The sequence below is a fragment of the Dromiciops gliroides genome, chromosome 3, assembly GCF_019393635.1.
Source record: "Dromiciops gliroides isolate mDroGli1 chromosome 3, mDroGli1.pri, whole genome shotgun sequence".
NCBI lineage: Eukaryota > Metazoa > Chordata > Mammalia > Microbiotheria > Microbiotheriidae > Dromiciops > Dromiciops gliroides.
Genome location: NC_057863.1, coordinates 338,723,085 through 338,739,623, shown reverse-complemented (window position 1 = coordinate 338,739,623; position 16,539 = coordinate 338,723,085). Strand labels below are relative to the sequence as shown.

The following is a 16,539-nucleotide window of genomic DNA, read 5'->3' as shown; positions in this document are numbered from 1 at the left end:
CCCTCCCCCTCTCTCTCCCTCTCTCTCCCCTTTCTCCTTTTCTTTCCCTCATTTTCTCTCTCTCCTCTATCTCTCCCCCTTTTCTCTAACTCTGTCTCTCTCCCTCTGTCTTTGTTTCTGTCTGTCTGTCTCTCCCCACCACCATTCCCAGCCCCACTGTTTTTCTTTCTTCCCTCCCCCCAGGACTAGAAAATTGAGGTGGATGGCAGCACCCTGCCTTTGTATATCAAGGCATAAAAATGGTTCCAGATCGGGGGCAGCTAGGTGGCGCAGTGGATAAAGCACCGGCCCTGGATTCAGGAGGACCCAAGTTCAAATCTGGCCTCAGACACTTGACACTTACTAGCTGTGTGACCCTGGGCAAGTCACTTAACCCCCATTGTCCCACCAAAAAAAAAATAATAATGGTTCCAGATCAAAGCAGTCATTCCCTCCCTGCCTGAAACAACTATAATAACATGTTGTTCAGCCACATCTGACTCTTTGTGACCCATTTGGAGTTTTCTTGGCAGAGATACTAGAATGGTTTGCCATTTCCTTTTCCAGCTCATTTTACAGATGAGGAAACTAGGGCAAACAGGGTTAAGTGACTTGCCCAGGGTCACACAACTAGTGTCTGAGGCTGGATTTGAACTCAGGTTCTCCTGACTTCAGGCTGGCATTCTATCCACTGTGCCACCCTAGTCACCCATTTACATTGCTAAGAATTTTGCAATTCCTTTATCTAATCACAACCTCCTCTTAAACCTACTCTTTTCATCTTCACCATTAACTCCAATTGTTCTAGCACTCAGCACCTTCCCAGACTATCATTCTTACTTTGGCTTCATTTTTCTCCCTTCCCAATCTTGATTCTATTGTTACCCAATTCAATCTTGCACTGTCCTCTATTCTTGAATCCCGTATCCCCTTGTTCCATTTCTACTCATGCATTGCCAGACCCCTACCCTAGATTGCTCCCACCTTTTTTCTTCTCTGCTCCTATTTACATGCCAAATAAAGCTGAAGGAAATCATGCAAGCAGCCTTAGTGGGGGCACCATAAATGTATATGATCTAATCTCAACCAGATAATAAGGCAGTCCTTTTCCTCTTCTGTATTTCCTCTTCTGTACTCTTCTCCCAAGACTCCCATACTTCTGCCTCCAGGCTAAGAATCTTTCTTGCTTTATACTTTTCTGAGATAATTGAGGCCATTCACCATAAGCTTCCTCTACATCTCAAAGCCAAGGATGACATCCTCTATTTTTATCTCCTCAACATATGTCTTTTATAAGTGTAATATACATATATCTCTTCCAGCAGATTGCCCCCTCAATCCTCACCTTCATTCTCTAATCTTCAATCTGTCCCTAATTAGTGAATCCTTTCCTAATACCTACAAACACACCTAACTCTTCTTATTCTTAAAAACAATCACGTTTGACCTATTATACCTTCAAACTATTATCCTATATCTTTCCTCCCTTTCATAGCCAAATTCTTTTTATTTTTAAATTTCTATTCATTTTGGACTTAAATACAAAAGAGATCATTTTCATGTATATGACACAACACAAAAAGAGGGTTCAATATAATACCATGAATTTCCCTTTCACACGGTTTACTTTTTTGGAAAAACTATGTAATAAATACTATACATCATTTTCGAAGCTACCCTAATTTTCTGTGCTTCTTATTCTCCCCCCCCCCTCCCCCTCCTCCTCAAAGGAGTTTACTCTTATAGCTTCCACTTCATGTCTTTTTACTTATTTCTAAACAATTTGCAATCTAGATTCCTGGCTTCTGAATGATCTTATCCACCAGTGAACTGAAATTACTCTCTAAAGTTACCAGTGATTTCCTAATTGCCAAAGCTGATGGCTTTTCTTCAGTTCTCATCCTCCTTCACATAGTCATGAACACCTGAGTTAAAATCTGGCCTCAGATGGTTCATTAACTGTGTGACTCTGAGCAAGTTGCTTAACCCTGTTTGCCTCAGGTGCCTCATCTGTAAAATGAGCTGGAGAAGGAAATGGCAAACCACTCCAGTATCTTTGCCAAGAAAACCCCAAATGGGGTCATGAAGAGTCAGACATGACTGAAATGACTGGACAACAATAAAACCTCCTGAAATTTCCTTTTCTGGGTTTTTATGATGCTGTTCTCTTGGTTCTGATACTACAAATTTGATTTCTCCTTTTCAATCTTCTTTGCTGGCTCATCATCAATATTCCATTCTCTAATTTTATATGTAATTCAAAGCTCTGACCTGGACCGTCCTCTCCCTCTTTCTTCCCACTTGGTGACTATATCATTCTTATTCACACAACTCTCAGCTCTGTATACTTAGTCCCAGTCTTCCTAGCTGTGTGACCCTGGGAAAATCACTTACCCTCTCCACCTCAGTTTCCTTATTTATGAAATAGAGATAAAGATAGCACTTACTTCACAGGGTTATTATGAGGATCAAATGAGATAAAATGTGCTATATAAATGTTAGCTATTCTTATTTTATATATTTATTTCATTTATGATATAGATAATAGTGTGAGGGATGTAAGCTAAATTACTTTTTTCACCATACTGTAGTCCTAAGAGTTTTGTTGAATAGCAATTCCATTCCTTAGTGTTTAGTCCTTAGTTTATCAAATGCCACCCATTTAAAAATAGTTACATTTTGGACTCTATTTCTGGATTATCCATTCTGTTTAATTGATCTGTGTCTCTATTTTTTCCAGTACTAGTTTTTATCATCATTATTGTAAATGTAAACTATAACATTTTATCATTACTTTATAAATATATTTTTGAAATCTGGTAGGATGTTATTCTTCACACCTTTTTGTTTTCGTAGTTTTCAATATCCTGGCCTGAATATCAGCACATCCACATATATTTTATTAACTTTAATTCTTTTCCTTTCTTTTCTTTTTTTTCTGTGAGGCAATTGGGGTTAAGTGACTTGCCCAGGGTCACACAGCCTATTAACTTTAATTCGATCAATCAATAAACATTTATTAAACACCTACTATGTGCCAGGCACTGTGCTAAGTGCTGGAGATACCTTTCCGTGCCTGGAGTACACTTTATCCTCATCTCTGCCTTCTACTTTCTCTTGCTTCTTTCAAGACCTAGCTCAAATACTACCTTCTGCAGAGGGCCTTCCCCAGTACCCACAACTTCCAGTGTCTCCCCCTTTGAAATTACTTTCTCTCTACTCTGTATAAACATAATAGGAGACTGGATAAAGAGACATGCCAGTCTTTAAAGCATTTGCAATATGTCCTCCCTGTTTTCCACACTCATGGGAGATTTGGTGAAGCTGCTCCCTGATACATGTAATAGGAGGATCCATCCTCCTCTTTGCTGTGCTTAGTGCATGGCACTGAGAAACCTTTTAACTCTCTGCTGAGCTGGCACTAACTGTACACACAAAAAGTTTGCCCTACAGCACTCTCTCTTCCTTGGTAATTTTATGGGAATGCTTTAAGACTCCAGGTGATGGAGGAAGGGGCAGTGGCAGGGGGCTGCTGTGGCCCTGGCTGCCTTTATCTCCCTACCTGGCCACCAGGTGACCATGACTGCATGGTGCCTCTGGTTCTTTTGTCTCATACCTATTTTTTCCAGATTGTTGTCCATTTAGTATTTGGAGAGGGAAGAAACCAGGTTTAGAACCTTGCAGGCTTCAAAAAGTTGGAAGAACCATCAGAGGGCCAGCAAATAGAATTGGTAGCGGAGCATTAATAGTAGTAGCCTGAATAGCCAAGACCAATAGGGAGCCAACCCAGAGGAGTGATTGATATGCTTGACCCAGGCTGGCTGAATAAGGATGTGACTTATCTATCAGCTAGTCTATGCCCAGAAGTCAACCTAGTGGGGTCTCTGCAAGGGTAGAAAAGGACAGCTAAGTAGTACAGCAAATAGAGCACTGGATCTGTCAAATCTGGCCTCAGACTCTTACTAGCTGTGGGACCCTTAAACCTCATTGCCGAAAGAAAGAAAGAAAGAAAGAAAGAAAGAAAGAAAGAAAGAAAGAAAGAAAGAAAGAAAGAAAGAAAGAAAGAAAGAAAGAAAGAAAGAAAGAAAGAAAGAAAGAAAGAAAGAGGAAGGGAGGAAGGAAGAAAGGAAGGAAGGAAGGACAGACAGACGGACAAGGACTTTAGGCCCATGGGGTATCCCTTGGTTGTGTGTTCCCTTCATGTCTGTTTCATTGCCTTTGCACCTCAGGTGTGAGCCCACTCTCCCCAAGGACTTCAGGAATATCTAGAAGGAAGAATCTACCCCAAGTTGTATGTGTGGGAGTGAGAACATTGTATACCAAGCACTTCAAGTTTAAGTCCATCATTCCCAGGCACCAAGAGGCAACAGAGGGGAAAAAGCTCTCCTGGTTTGAAGGAATGTTTTTATCCTTTACATTTCAGTCCTTGCTGTACTTTTTTTTTGGGGGGGGGCAGGGCAATGAGGGTTAAGTGACTTGCCCAGGGTCACACAGCTAGTAAGTGTCAAGTGTCTGAGGCCGGATTTGAACTCAGGGCCTCCTGAATCCAAGGCCAGTGCTTTATCCACTGTGCCACCTAGCTACCCCCTTGCTGTACTTTTTCAGTAAACATCCTTTTGTAAAAGCTAGCTGATTTTAATCAATTGATACTGGAGAGCAGTGAACTGGTTAAATTATATTGTGAGTACACTGGTGGGGACTTTAAGCAATGGTATTAGAAGTCACAACCCCTCAGGGTTACTCCTAAAATCCTGAGAAGAGAAGTGGTATCAGTTGGGAGAGTGAGCCTAGAGCCAGACTTAAATGTATATTTTATGTATTCATTATTTTCTTATTTGTCTCTCTTTTTAGAATATAAGCTCCTTGAGGGCAGGTACTTTTTTTGCCTTGCTTTGTATTTCTAGCATTTAGTACAGTGTCTGACACATATTAAATACTTAAGAAATGCTTGTCAGCTAACTTGAACTGCATTAAACCTATAAATTATGTTGGTAAATGCTGACATTTGCATTTTATTCACTCAGTTAAAACATCTATTTGTATTTGTTAAATTCTTCCTGTATTTCTATCAATATCATTTTGAAGTTCTCTCTCTCTTCTCTCCTCTCTTGTCTTGCTCTTTCTCTCTTTCCTTCCCTCTCCCTCTCCCAGCTCTTTCTCTCCTCTCTCTCTCTCCTCTCCTCTCCCCACTTTGTATGTATGGATAAATAGGTGCCCAAATAAATGATATATTCTGTCAAAATTGTAAATTACATTTTTTAGTCTTATCTTTGTTGGTGTTATCCAGAAATGCAGATGATTTTGTGCGTTTATTTGTTTTGTTAAAAGTAATTTATGGCTTAAATTTCTGGTTTGCTATTCTAGATTTTATAATGATATAATCTGCAAAAAATTTTTAATATCCTTGTTGATGTTTATTCCTTTATTTTTTCAGCATCATTATCATCATTATCACTATGCATCTATTACTATGTCAAATAGAACGCTAGGAATGCTTCATTGCATATATAAGCTTGTGGTTTTAAGTATATGCTTTCAATATAGGCAGCTGGGTTGCACAGTGACTAGTGCACTGGATCTAGAGTCAAGAAGACCCGAGTTCTAATCCAGCCTCAAATGCTTACTGGCTGTGTAACCTTGGACAAGTCACTTCACCTTGGTGTGTTTCAGTTTCCTCATCTGTAAAATGAGTATGATAATCCTAGCCCCTACCTCTCCCAGGGTTGTTGTGAGGATCAAATGAGATAATATCTGTAAAGTGCTTAGCACAGTGCCTGACACACAGTAGGTGCTACATAAATGTTGGCTATTGTCCTATAAAGAAAACATCCTTCTCCTTTGAAAAAGATTTTTTAAAAAAATACAGAAATGGAGGCTTTATTTTAACAGAGCATTTCTCTGCAATTAATGATATAATCAAATAGTCTTTTTTTGATGTAATGGCAGTTTTCCTGGGACTAAAACAAGTCTGCATTCTATCAGTCCTGGAAGATCCCATAGCACCCCACAGACTCTCTAGTGAATGACCTGACCTGACCTGGCATCTAGATGGAGTAGATTAATGCCCGAGGCTCACCAGACTCCTTTTTTATTGGTACCTGCTGGCCTTGCTTCATGTGGGAACAGTATGAGGTCATGACAAGGTCATCCCCTGTTGTCCTACTAGAGTGGTACAGAGGACGTTTTCATAGAGAGTGAGCAAAACTTTTAATCGACTGCAAGAAGCAGTGGTTTTATTCAACCTGTGTACCACATTCCACAGGGCACAGGCTACAAAGGAATAAGAGCAGGTTGGTCATTTGTCCCAGGAATGTTTTTATCTGAACTCCATCAGAAAAGATGAGAAGAATGGGATAACAAAGGAACTGGACAGGATTTCTACCTAGGATTTCACTGGCACAGGTTGCTTCAGGTGAGGACAGGTGAGTACCTTCTAGCCTTACAGAGCTGCCTAGATCAGGGTTTCTTAAATTTTTTCCACTCATGACCCCTTTTTGCCCAAGAAATTTTTACACAACCCCAGGTATATAGGTATATTATATATATGTGTGTGTGTGTATGTGTATAAAATAGGTATACATAACATTTTACTGTTGCCAAATTTTTCATGGTCCCCACATTCAGTTACCCACAGTTTGAGAAACTTTGCTTTAGTCTAGACATAAGAACCTTTGCTCTTCCTTCCCTTGAACTTCCCCATCCCCAGGCACTATCTATTCCCAACTTCATTCTCTAAAAAAGAAAAGGCATTAGCTTGAATTAATTGCCTACAACAGTCATTACCAATGGTGGCTTCACAGAATTTTTCATCAGCCACCTCTCTGGCGATGTTAGCCCCCATCAGCACACTTATTTCAATGCCAAGTATCTCTCGGATGATGTCAGAGGTCAGCCTCAAGGTCCCAGGACTCTCATGAACTCCCTGGTCAAAAAGAAGAAGTTGGAGAAAGAAAGAAGGTAAGCTGCACTCCAATCAGAAGAAAGAAATGGTATAGAGGTGAAGCTAGAACCAATGAAGCCCTCAGATAGCATTGTAAAGAGTTATTTTAACACATTTCCTTTTGTTTACTCAACTTGTCCTTGGAAGATGGCAGAGGAAAGGCAGTAAAATCTCGAACTCACAACAAGATTGCTCAAAAAAACCTCCAAATAATGTCATAGGACAATTTCTGGAGCAGCAAAATCCACAAAAGAACAGGCTGAGATAATTTTCCAGCCAAAGACGGCTTAGAAGGTTGGCAGGAGGGGGCTGCTGTGCATTGGCAAGAGTGGAGCCCAAACCCACGGTCATGCTGACACAGATCCAGTCCCAGGCAGGCTGAGCCAGGGAAAGAGACCCGAGAGCTCCTGAATCAGCTGCAGCACCACTGTCATCTGGAACTAAGCTCATGGTCTGGTGAGAGGGCTTTGGGGTTGGCCAGGGGGAAATTACAGGGGTCTCTGCTGGCACTGAGGCAGAACTTGGGTTTTTCACCCCTGCTGGGAATCAACTCCTTGGGTGGGAAAGGACAAGGAGAAGGTTTGTGGGTTGGTCACAGAGCACAAATGTGCTTTCTCTTCCTCAGGGTCCTTGACTAATTCTCCTCTCCAGTTATAGACTTAGCCATGACATCCTGTGCATGTCCTCCGAGGCCCTCTGCTTTTGTCCCTCTACCAAAGTGGTTCCCAAAAGTTTGGATTCTTCATCTACCTCAGCAGAAGAAATGACTTATAGACTATCTCCTCTTCCTATCCACCCCCTGCCTTTCCATGACAAAAAACAACCCCCCCCAAAACCCTTTACCAGCCAGTATCAATGCAAAGAATAATAGCTTTCCTTTCAATGAAGGTCATATAATAAGTTATCAACCCATGAATAAAAGAAAACTAGTGCCATTATAATGATAGAACCATTAAATCTATTTGACAGTCTATTTCCCAGACAACGGTGATCGAGTGTCTGGAAATTATAGCAGTATAGGGACTAGTTGAAGGAATTGGAGGAGAGACGATTCAGTGAGGACATAATATCTGTTTCTAGCCACGTGAAGAGGTCTCCTATATAAAAGGTATAGACTTGTTCTTTCTGGCTTCCTATGGCAGACTGAGAATCAATGAGCAGAAGTTATGTTAAAGCAGCATTCAGTCAGTCAACAATCATTGATTAAGCACCTACCATGTGCCAGGCACTGTGCTAAGTGTATCCCTACTGATTATACCTCACTGTCCTAAAATATTTTCAGAAACTTTGACTTCTTAGTCTGCTACAAATAAAGTTAGATAAGCATCTGGCATTCTTGCATCCCCCCCCCCCCCCCGCCCCTTGAAGATAGTTTTGTTTGGTTTTTTTGATGATGCAATTGGGGTTAAGTGACTTGCCCAGGGTCACACAGATAGTAAGTATAAAGTGTCTAAGGCCAAATTTGAACTCAGGTCCTCCTGAATCCAGGGCTGGTGCACTATCCACTGCACCGCCTAGCTGCCCCTGAGGATAGTTTGTAAGGAACCTTTGCCTTACTAACTTCTCAGACCTGCTACAAAAAGTTCACAGTGAATATCATCTGTGTTTTCCCAGGTCACCATTGTTGTTGTTGTGTTGTTCAGTCATTTTCAGTCATGTCTAACTTTTCATGACCTCATTTGGGGTTTTCTTGGCAAAAATATTGGAGTAAAAATAAAATTTAAAAAATATTGGAGTGGTTTGCTATTTCCTTCTCTAGTTTATTTTAGGGTGTTTTTGTTTTGTTTTTTGTTTTTTTGGCCAGCACAATGAGGGTTAAGTGACTTGCCCAGGGTCACACAGCTAGTAACTGTCAAGTGTCTGAGGCCGGATTTGAACTCAGGTTCTCCTGAATCCAGGGCTGGTGCTTTATCCACCTACCTGCCCCTCTAGTTTATTTTAAAGATGAAGAAATGGAGGCAAACAAGGTTAAGTGACATGCCTATGGTCACATAGCTACTAAGCGTCTGGAATCTTTCTGATGGAGTCAGTGCTCTACACTGTGCCACATGAGTTGTCATTTGAAGAAGCAGTAGAGGAGGGTGGAGCCAAGATGATGGAGGAAAGGCAGTGATTCACCTGAGCTCTCCCCTAAACCCCTCCAAATACCTTTTTTTTTTAACACTTTTTTTTTTTAGTGAGGCAATTGGGGTTAAGTGACTTGCCCAGGGTCACACAGCTAGTAAGTGTTAAGTGTCTGAGGCCGGATTTGAACTCAGGTACTCCTGACTCCAGGGCCAGTGCTCTATCCACTGCGCTACCTAGCCCCCCCCCCTTTTTTTAAAAACAGGGCAATGAGGGGTAAGTGACTTGCCCAGGGTCACACAGCTAGTGTCAAGTGTCTGAGGCTGGATTTGAACTCAGGTACTCCTGAATTCAAGGCCAGTACTTTATCCACTGAGCCACCTAGCTGCCCCCAAATACCTTTAAATAATGCCATAAGACAATTCCTGGAGCAGCAGAACCCACAAAAGTACAGGGTGAAATAATTTTTCAGCCAAAGGCAACTTAGAAGGTCAGCAAGAAAGTTCCATCACACCTGGGTAAGAGTTGAGTGCAGTCCAGAGCAGGCTGTACCAACACAGGCCTGGCCCCAGCAAACCAGAATCAGGCCTTGTGAGCCACTGAATCAGCAGCAGCAGTGGCTGCTTTTGGAGTTCTTAGATCACATACAGTAAAGGGTGGTCACACAACTGGTCAAGAGATTACAGGGGTCTCTTTGCTGGCACTGAGGCAGGACTCTGCTTCTTTGCCCACACAGATCTGGGTCACAGTCCTGGATGGCAATCCTTAGTCAAAGAGGAGCACTAGCACACCAGAGCTTGCAGCTGCAGTGGATCAGGGATTCTTGTTACAGTTCCAAGGCAGAAAAGAGTGTTTCTGGTCACTCATAGACCAGAGCAGAGGCCAGGAAAGTAGTAAACATGCTTCTCCTTGGATCATATCACCTTGGGAAACTGAAAACTTACAGGTTCCTCTAAGTATCTCTGAAAACAGATGTGCAAAACCACTAAAGCTTGGGACAGTGTGCCCTTCACCGTGGAAGCAGAGTCCTACTTTAACAAAGAGTTAGAAGTCAGGAAATAGGGTGGGAAAATGAGCAAATAACAGGAAAAAATTATGGCCATAGAAAGTTACTATGGTGACAACGAAGATCAAAATACATACTCAGAAGAAGATAACAAAGTCAGAGCTCCTACATCCAAAGTCTCCAAGAAAATACAGATTGGTTTCAGACCATGAAAGATCTCAAAAAGGATTTTTTGTTTTGTTTTGGTTTTGTTTTTTAGTGAGGCAATTGGGGTTAAGTGACTTGCCCGGTCACACAGTTAGTAAGTGTTAAGTGTCTGAGGCTGGATTTGAACTCAGGTACTCCTGACTCCAGGGCTGGTGCTCTATCCACTGCACCACCTAGCTGCCCCTCAAAAAGGATTTTGAAAATCAAGTAAGATAGGTAGAGGAAAAATTGGGAAGAGAAATGAGAGTGATACAAGAAAATCATGAAAAAAGAGTGAACAACTTGGTAAAGGAGACACAAAAAATTCTGAAGAAAATAACACCTTAAAAAACAGACTAGGTCAAATGGTAAAAGAAGTACAAAAAACCCAATGAGGAGAAGAAGGCCTTGAATGGCAGAACTGGCCAAATAGAAAAAGAGGTACAAAAATTCACTGAAGAAAAAAAAATCTTTAAAAAGTAAAATTGGCCAATTAGAAAAGGAGACACAAAAGTTCACTAAAGAAAAAGTTCCTTAAAAATTAGAATTGAAGGAGTGGCTAGGTGGTGCAGTGGATAAAGCACCAGCCCTGGATTCAGGAGTACCTGAGTTCAAATCCGGCCTCAGACACTTGACACTTACTAGCTGTGTGACCCTGGGCAAGTCACTTAACAAAAAAAAAAAAATTAAAAAAAAATTAGAATTGAGCAAATGGAAGCTAATGAGAAATTAAGAAACAATAAAGCAAAACCAAAAGAATGAAAAATAGAAAACAAATGTGAAATATCTCACTGGAAAAATCTGTTGATCTGGAATATAGATCCAGGAGAGATAATTTTTAAAAAATAAAGTATTTTATTTTTTTTCCTGTTACATGTAAAGATAGTTCTCAACTTTTGTTTATACAAGCTTTCCAATTTCAGATTTTTCTCCCTCCTCTCCTAGACAGCAGGTAATCTGATATAGGTTTATATATATATATATATATATATATACACACACACATATATACACACACACACACACACACACACACACACAATAACATTGCTCTGATTTTTGTCTTATAACATGACTAATGCAGAAATGTTTAGTGACGAAAAACCTCAAAATAGAAAAACAACAGCACCAAAAACAAAAGAAATAGTATGGTTCATTCAGCATCTATACTCCACAGTTCTTTTTTTTTTTTTTCCTGGATTTGGAGATCCTCTTCTATCATGAGTTCCCTGGAACTCTTCTGTACCATTGCACTGGTGAGAAGAATATAGTCCATCACAGTAGATCAACACACAATGTTGATGATACTGTGTATAGTGTTCTTCTGGTTCTGCTCATCTCACTCATCATCAGCCCACGCAAGACCCTCCAGGTTTCTCTGAACTCCTCCTGCTCATTGTTTCTTACAGCACAAGAGTATTCCATTACATTCATATACCACAACTTGTCCAGCCATTCTCCAATTGATGGGCATCCCCTCAACTTCCAATTCCTTGCCACCACGTACAGAGCAGCTATAAATATTTTTGTACATGTGGGTCCCTCTCTCCTTTCCATGATCTCTTTGGGAAAAAGACCCAAAATTAGTATTGCTGGGTCAAAGAGATTGCACAGTTTCATAGCCCTTTGGGCATAATTCCAAATTGCTCTCCAGAATGGTTGGATCAGTTCACAGTTCCACCAACAATGCATTAGTGTTCCAATTTTTCCACAGCTTCTCCAACATTTATTATTTTCCTTTTTTGTCATTTTAGCCAATCTGATAGGTGTCAGGTGGTACCTCAGAGTTGTTTTAATTTGCATCTCTCTAATCATTAGAGATTTAGAGCATTTTTTCATATGGGAATAGATAGCTTTGGTTTCTTCATCAGAAAACTGCCTGTTCATGTCCTTTGACCATTTCTCAATTGGGGAATGACTTGGATTCTTATAAATTTGATTCAGTTCCCTATATATTTTAGAAATGAGGCCTTTATCAGAAACAATTTTTATGGCCAGTACTTCTGACGAAGGCCTCATTTCTAAAATATAGAGAGAGATAATTTTTAAATTATTGAACTACCTGAAAGCCGTGATCAAAAAAAGAGCCTAGACATCCTTGAAGAAATTATCAAGGAAAACTTCCCTGATATTCTAGAACCAGAGGGTAAAATAGAAATTGAAAGAATCCACCAATCACCTCCTGAAAGGGATCCCAAAATAAAAAATCCCAGGAATATTATAGTCAAACTCCAGAGCTCCCAGGTCACGGAGAAAATATTGCAAGCAGCCAGAAAGAAACAATTCAAGTATGGTGGAGCCACAGTCAGTATAACACAGGATTTAGCAGCTTCCACATTAAAAGATCAAAGGGCTTGGAATATGATATTCCAGAGGGCAAAGGAACTGGGATTACAACAAAGAATCACCTGCCCAGCAAAACTGCGTATAATCCTTCGGGGGGGGAAATGGGCATTCAGTGTAAAAGAGGACTTTCAGGCATTCTTGATGAAAAGATCAGAGCTGAATAGAAAATTTGACTTTCAAATACAAGACTCAAGAGAAGTATAAAAAGGTAAACAGTAAAAGAAAATCATAAGGGATTTATAAGGTTAAACTGTTTACATTCCTGCTTGGGAAGATGATACTTGTAATTCATAAGAGCTTTCTCATTATTAGGGCAGTTGGAAGTGGTATATATAGACAGAAGGCACAGGTGTGAGTTGAATATGAAGGGATGATATCTAAAAAATAACATTAAGGGGTGAGAGGGGAATACAGTATGAGCAATGGTAAGGGAGAAGTGGAATAGGGTAAAATATCTCACATAAAAGAGGCAAGAAAAAGCTTTTACAATAGAGGGGAAGATGGCGGAGGTGAGGGAGAACAAATGAACCTTACTCTCATCAGAAATGGCTCAAAGAGGGGCAGCTAGGTGGCACAGTGGATAGAGCACCGGCCCTGAAGTCAGGAGTACCTGAGTTCAAATCTGCCCTCAGACACTTAACACTTACTAGCTGTGTGACCATGGGCAAGTCACTTAACCCCAATTGCCTCACTAAAAAAAAAAAAAAATTAAAAAAAAAAAAAAGAAATGGCTCAAAGAGAGAATAACATACACATAACATACACACCCAATTGGGTATAGAAATCTATCTTACCCTGCAGGAAAGTAGGAGGGGTAGGGGACAAGAGAAGGATGATAGAAGGGAAGGCAGATGGGGGAGGGGATAAGTCAGAAGCAAAACACATGAAAGGACAGGGCAAAGGGAGAGAGAGAATAGAATAAATGGGGAAGGGATAGAATGGAGGGAAATACAGTTAGCAATATTAACTGAAAAAAATCTGAAGCAAGTTTCTCTAATAAAGGCCTCATTACAGAGCCATTCCCCAATTGATAAATGATCAAAAGATTTGTACAGTCTTCAGAAAAGTAATCAAAACTATCCATAGCCATATGGAACAAATGCTCTAACTCACTATTGGTTGCAGAGGTACAAATCAAAACAATTCTGGGGTACTACCTCATACCTATTAGATTGGCTAGTAGGATAGACAAGGAAACTGACAAATATTTTAGGGGATGGGGTGGGTGGGGGACAATTATGGATTTGAGTCAGATTAAACTCTGAGGATGGAGTATAAAAGATACCTAGCCCCCCTCCCCAGAATAGCTAGCCTCTCGCTTTGCCTAAAAGTTAATTGCTTGTTAAATTCTCACTGTCTCCTTTAAGTTTTATTGTTGAGATAATGGACTTGGGACAGTTCTATAAACTTTGAGGATGGGGTCTGGAAGATATCCAGTCCCCCAGTAAGTTTTATTACTTGTCACAGTTCTACCAATTAGCACTATTTACTTTACTTCTGCTTAGTTCCTACATGCCAGCTACACTTTGGTTTATGGCCTGTAATAAAAAACCCCCCTCTCACATGTCAGAACCCTAGTCCCTGTCATGGATTAATTGCAGTCAGATAAGGGAGTGATTTCTGCCTCCCTCTTTCTTTGACATTCCTCAGACTTGTACCCCTTCCCCTTCTCCCCTTTGTTCTTGGACATGTCTCCATACATGGATCACGAGCTGGGTATGCACCTTGGGCGAGACAGGATTGGATGTTAGATTGTGAGCTCATCCACCCTAGGTGTATGTGGGGACAGTCCTTTTCACGATTATTATAAAAACCTAGAGGATTGGGCCTATCTTTGCAAGACTTCAATGTGTAATTGGGTTTTGCCCATCCTCATGAGGATGTAATAAATCTGTCTCTGCTTGACTTGGTGGTCTCCTCAAGTTATTTGGGTAAACTGAGGCAGTTTGTCCCAAACGGGGGAAATGAGACATTAATGTATTGTTGGTGGAATTGTAAACTGATTTAACTATTCTACAAAGCAGTTTGTTACTATGCCCTAAAGGCTGCAAAACCATGTACATATGGTTTTATGTATATCTTTGATCTAGCAATACCACCACTAGGTCTGTATCCCAGAGATAAAAAACAAAAAGGAAAAGGACCTATATGTACAAAAATATTTATAGCAGCTCTTTTCTAGCAGCAAAGAATTAGAAGTTGAGGAAATGTCCATCAATTGAGGAAATAGCGGAACAAATTGTGGTTATAATGGGTGATTATAATGGGTGATATAAGAAATGACAAGCAGGATGTTTTCAGAAAAACCTGGAAAGACGTACATGAGCTGATGCAAAGTGAAACGTACTGTGTACAAAGTAATAGCAATATTGTAAGATGATCAGCTGTGAATGATTCAGCTATTCTCAGCAAATACAATGATCCAAGAGAACTCTGAGGGACTTAAGATGAAAAATGCTATCCATCCCTAGAGAAAGAACTGATGGTGTCTGAATACAGATTGAAGCATACTTTTTTTTACTTTATTTTTCTTGAGATTTTTTTATGTCTATGTTTTCTTTCACAACATGACTAAAATGGAAATGTTTTACATGACTACATATGTATAATGTATATCTAATTGCTTGCTTTCTCAATGGGGGACAGGCAGGGAAGGAGGGAGAGAATTTGGAACTCAAAGTTTTAAAAATAAATGTTAGGGGCAGTTAGGTGGCGCAGTGGATAGAACACCGGCCTTGGAGTCAGGAGTACCTGAGTTCAAATCTGGCCTCAGACACTTAATATTTACTAACTGTGTGACCCTGGGCAAGTCACTTAACCCCAATTGCATCACCAAAAAAATAATAATAATAAAAATAAATAATAAATGTTTAAAATTATTTTTACACATAATTTGGGAAAAATAAAATGCTAAATATTTTTTTAAAAAGTAATAGAAAAAGAAACAGGCCTGGATAATTGAAAAAGTGGCTCATTTCCCCATAACAGCAATAACAAGCACTTCTGTAGTGCTTTAAAGTTTGAAAAATGCCTTACAGGGGGGCAGCTAGGTGGCACAGTGGATAGAGCACTGGCCTTGGAGTCAGGAGTACCTGAGTTCAAATCTGGCCTCAGACACTTAACACTTGCTAGCTGTGTGACCCTGGGCAAGTCACTCAACCCCAATTGCCTCACTTAAAAAAAAAAACTGAAAAAAAATAGTACACATGAAAAATGCCTTACAACAACTCTAAAAGATAGATGTAACAAGTATTATCCCTATTATTTTAGTGATAAGGGGAAAAAGGCTCAGAGAAATGAAGTGATTATAAAGAAAAACATATTGGATTCTTGATTCAAGTGGCCCATCCATTATAAATCACATCAAAAGAGGATTCTATCACACCACTCCTGGATTGTTTTTGTTCCCCGAGTTCTCAGAGATTCTGATACTCTTAGAGGCAAAGAACTAGCTAGTTCTTTGTTAAGTAATGGAACAGTGACAGATTTGTGGGGATCAGGACAGCTTCCCTAAAAACCCATGGCAATGGGGCAGTTTCATATACCTACCAAGGACTGGAAGAGACCATAAAACTTGTACATTCATACAGCTACTTCAGCTGGTCCCCAGCATCATCTTTTTATAGAAAAAGTAATCTATCTTCATTTCCCCTTGGATTCCCAGTCTCACAGAAAAGTTTAAGAGTTTGTCAACATAAAGCCTGTAGGTTAGAGAATTGATTGAGGATAACTAGTCTGGAGTCTGGAGCCCCAAAGAGAAACATGTTGGATTTTGAAGGTCTAATCTTTGTTACCACCCCCACCAAATAGGGACCTTATCACATTAGGTTAGGATGACTTAGACTATACCTTGATGAGGGAGATTCCAAATGCCCCAGGCTTCAGATGACCTTTTATCTCGGAGCAGGTTTTTGGGGCAAATTCATGGGGTGTGATGAATACAAGGATGTCAGCATTGTCTACTGCTTTCAACAAATCTGGAATAGCCACCTAGAACCAGAAAGCATCCTTTATTTTA

General features: G+C 40.2%; 1 protein-coding gene across 1 annotated transcript in view; it reads right to left on the bottom strand.

Annotated features, from left to right (window-relative positions):
* LOC122747563 (glycerol-3-phosphate dehydrogenase [NAD(+)], cytoplasmic-like) overlaps positions 1–16,539 on the bottom strand; it is a 45,721-nt gene that overhangs the window by 12,490 nt on the left and 16,692 nt on the right. Inside the window, exons 4-5 of the mRNA XM_043993510.1 lie at positions 16,371–16,511; positions 6,763–6,901 (exon numbers count right to left, since the gene is read on the bottom strand). Of these exons, the coding sequence (XP_043849445.1) occupies positions 6,763–6,901; positions 16,371–16,511 (280 nt within the window). The remainder of the gene's footprint in view (positions 1–6,762; positions 6,902–16,370; positions 16,512–16,539) is intronic.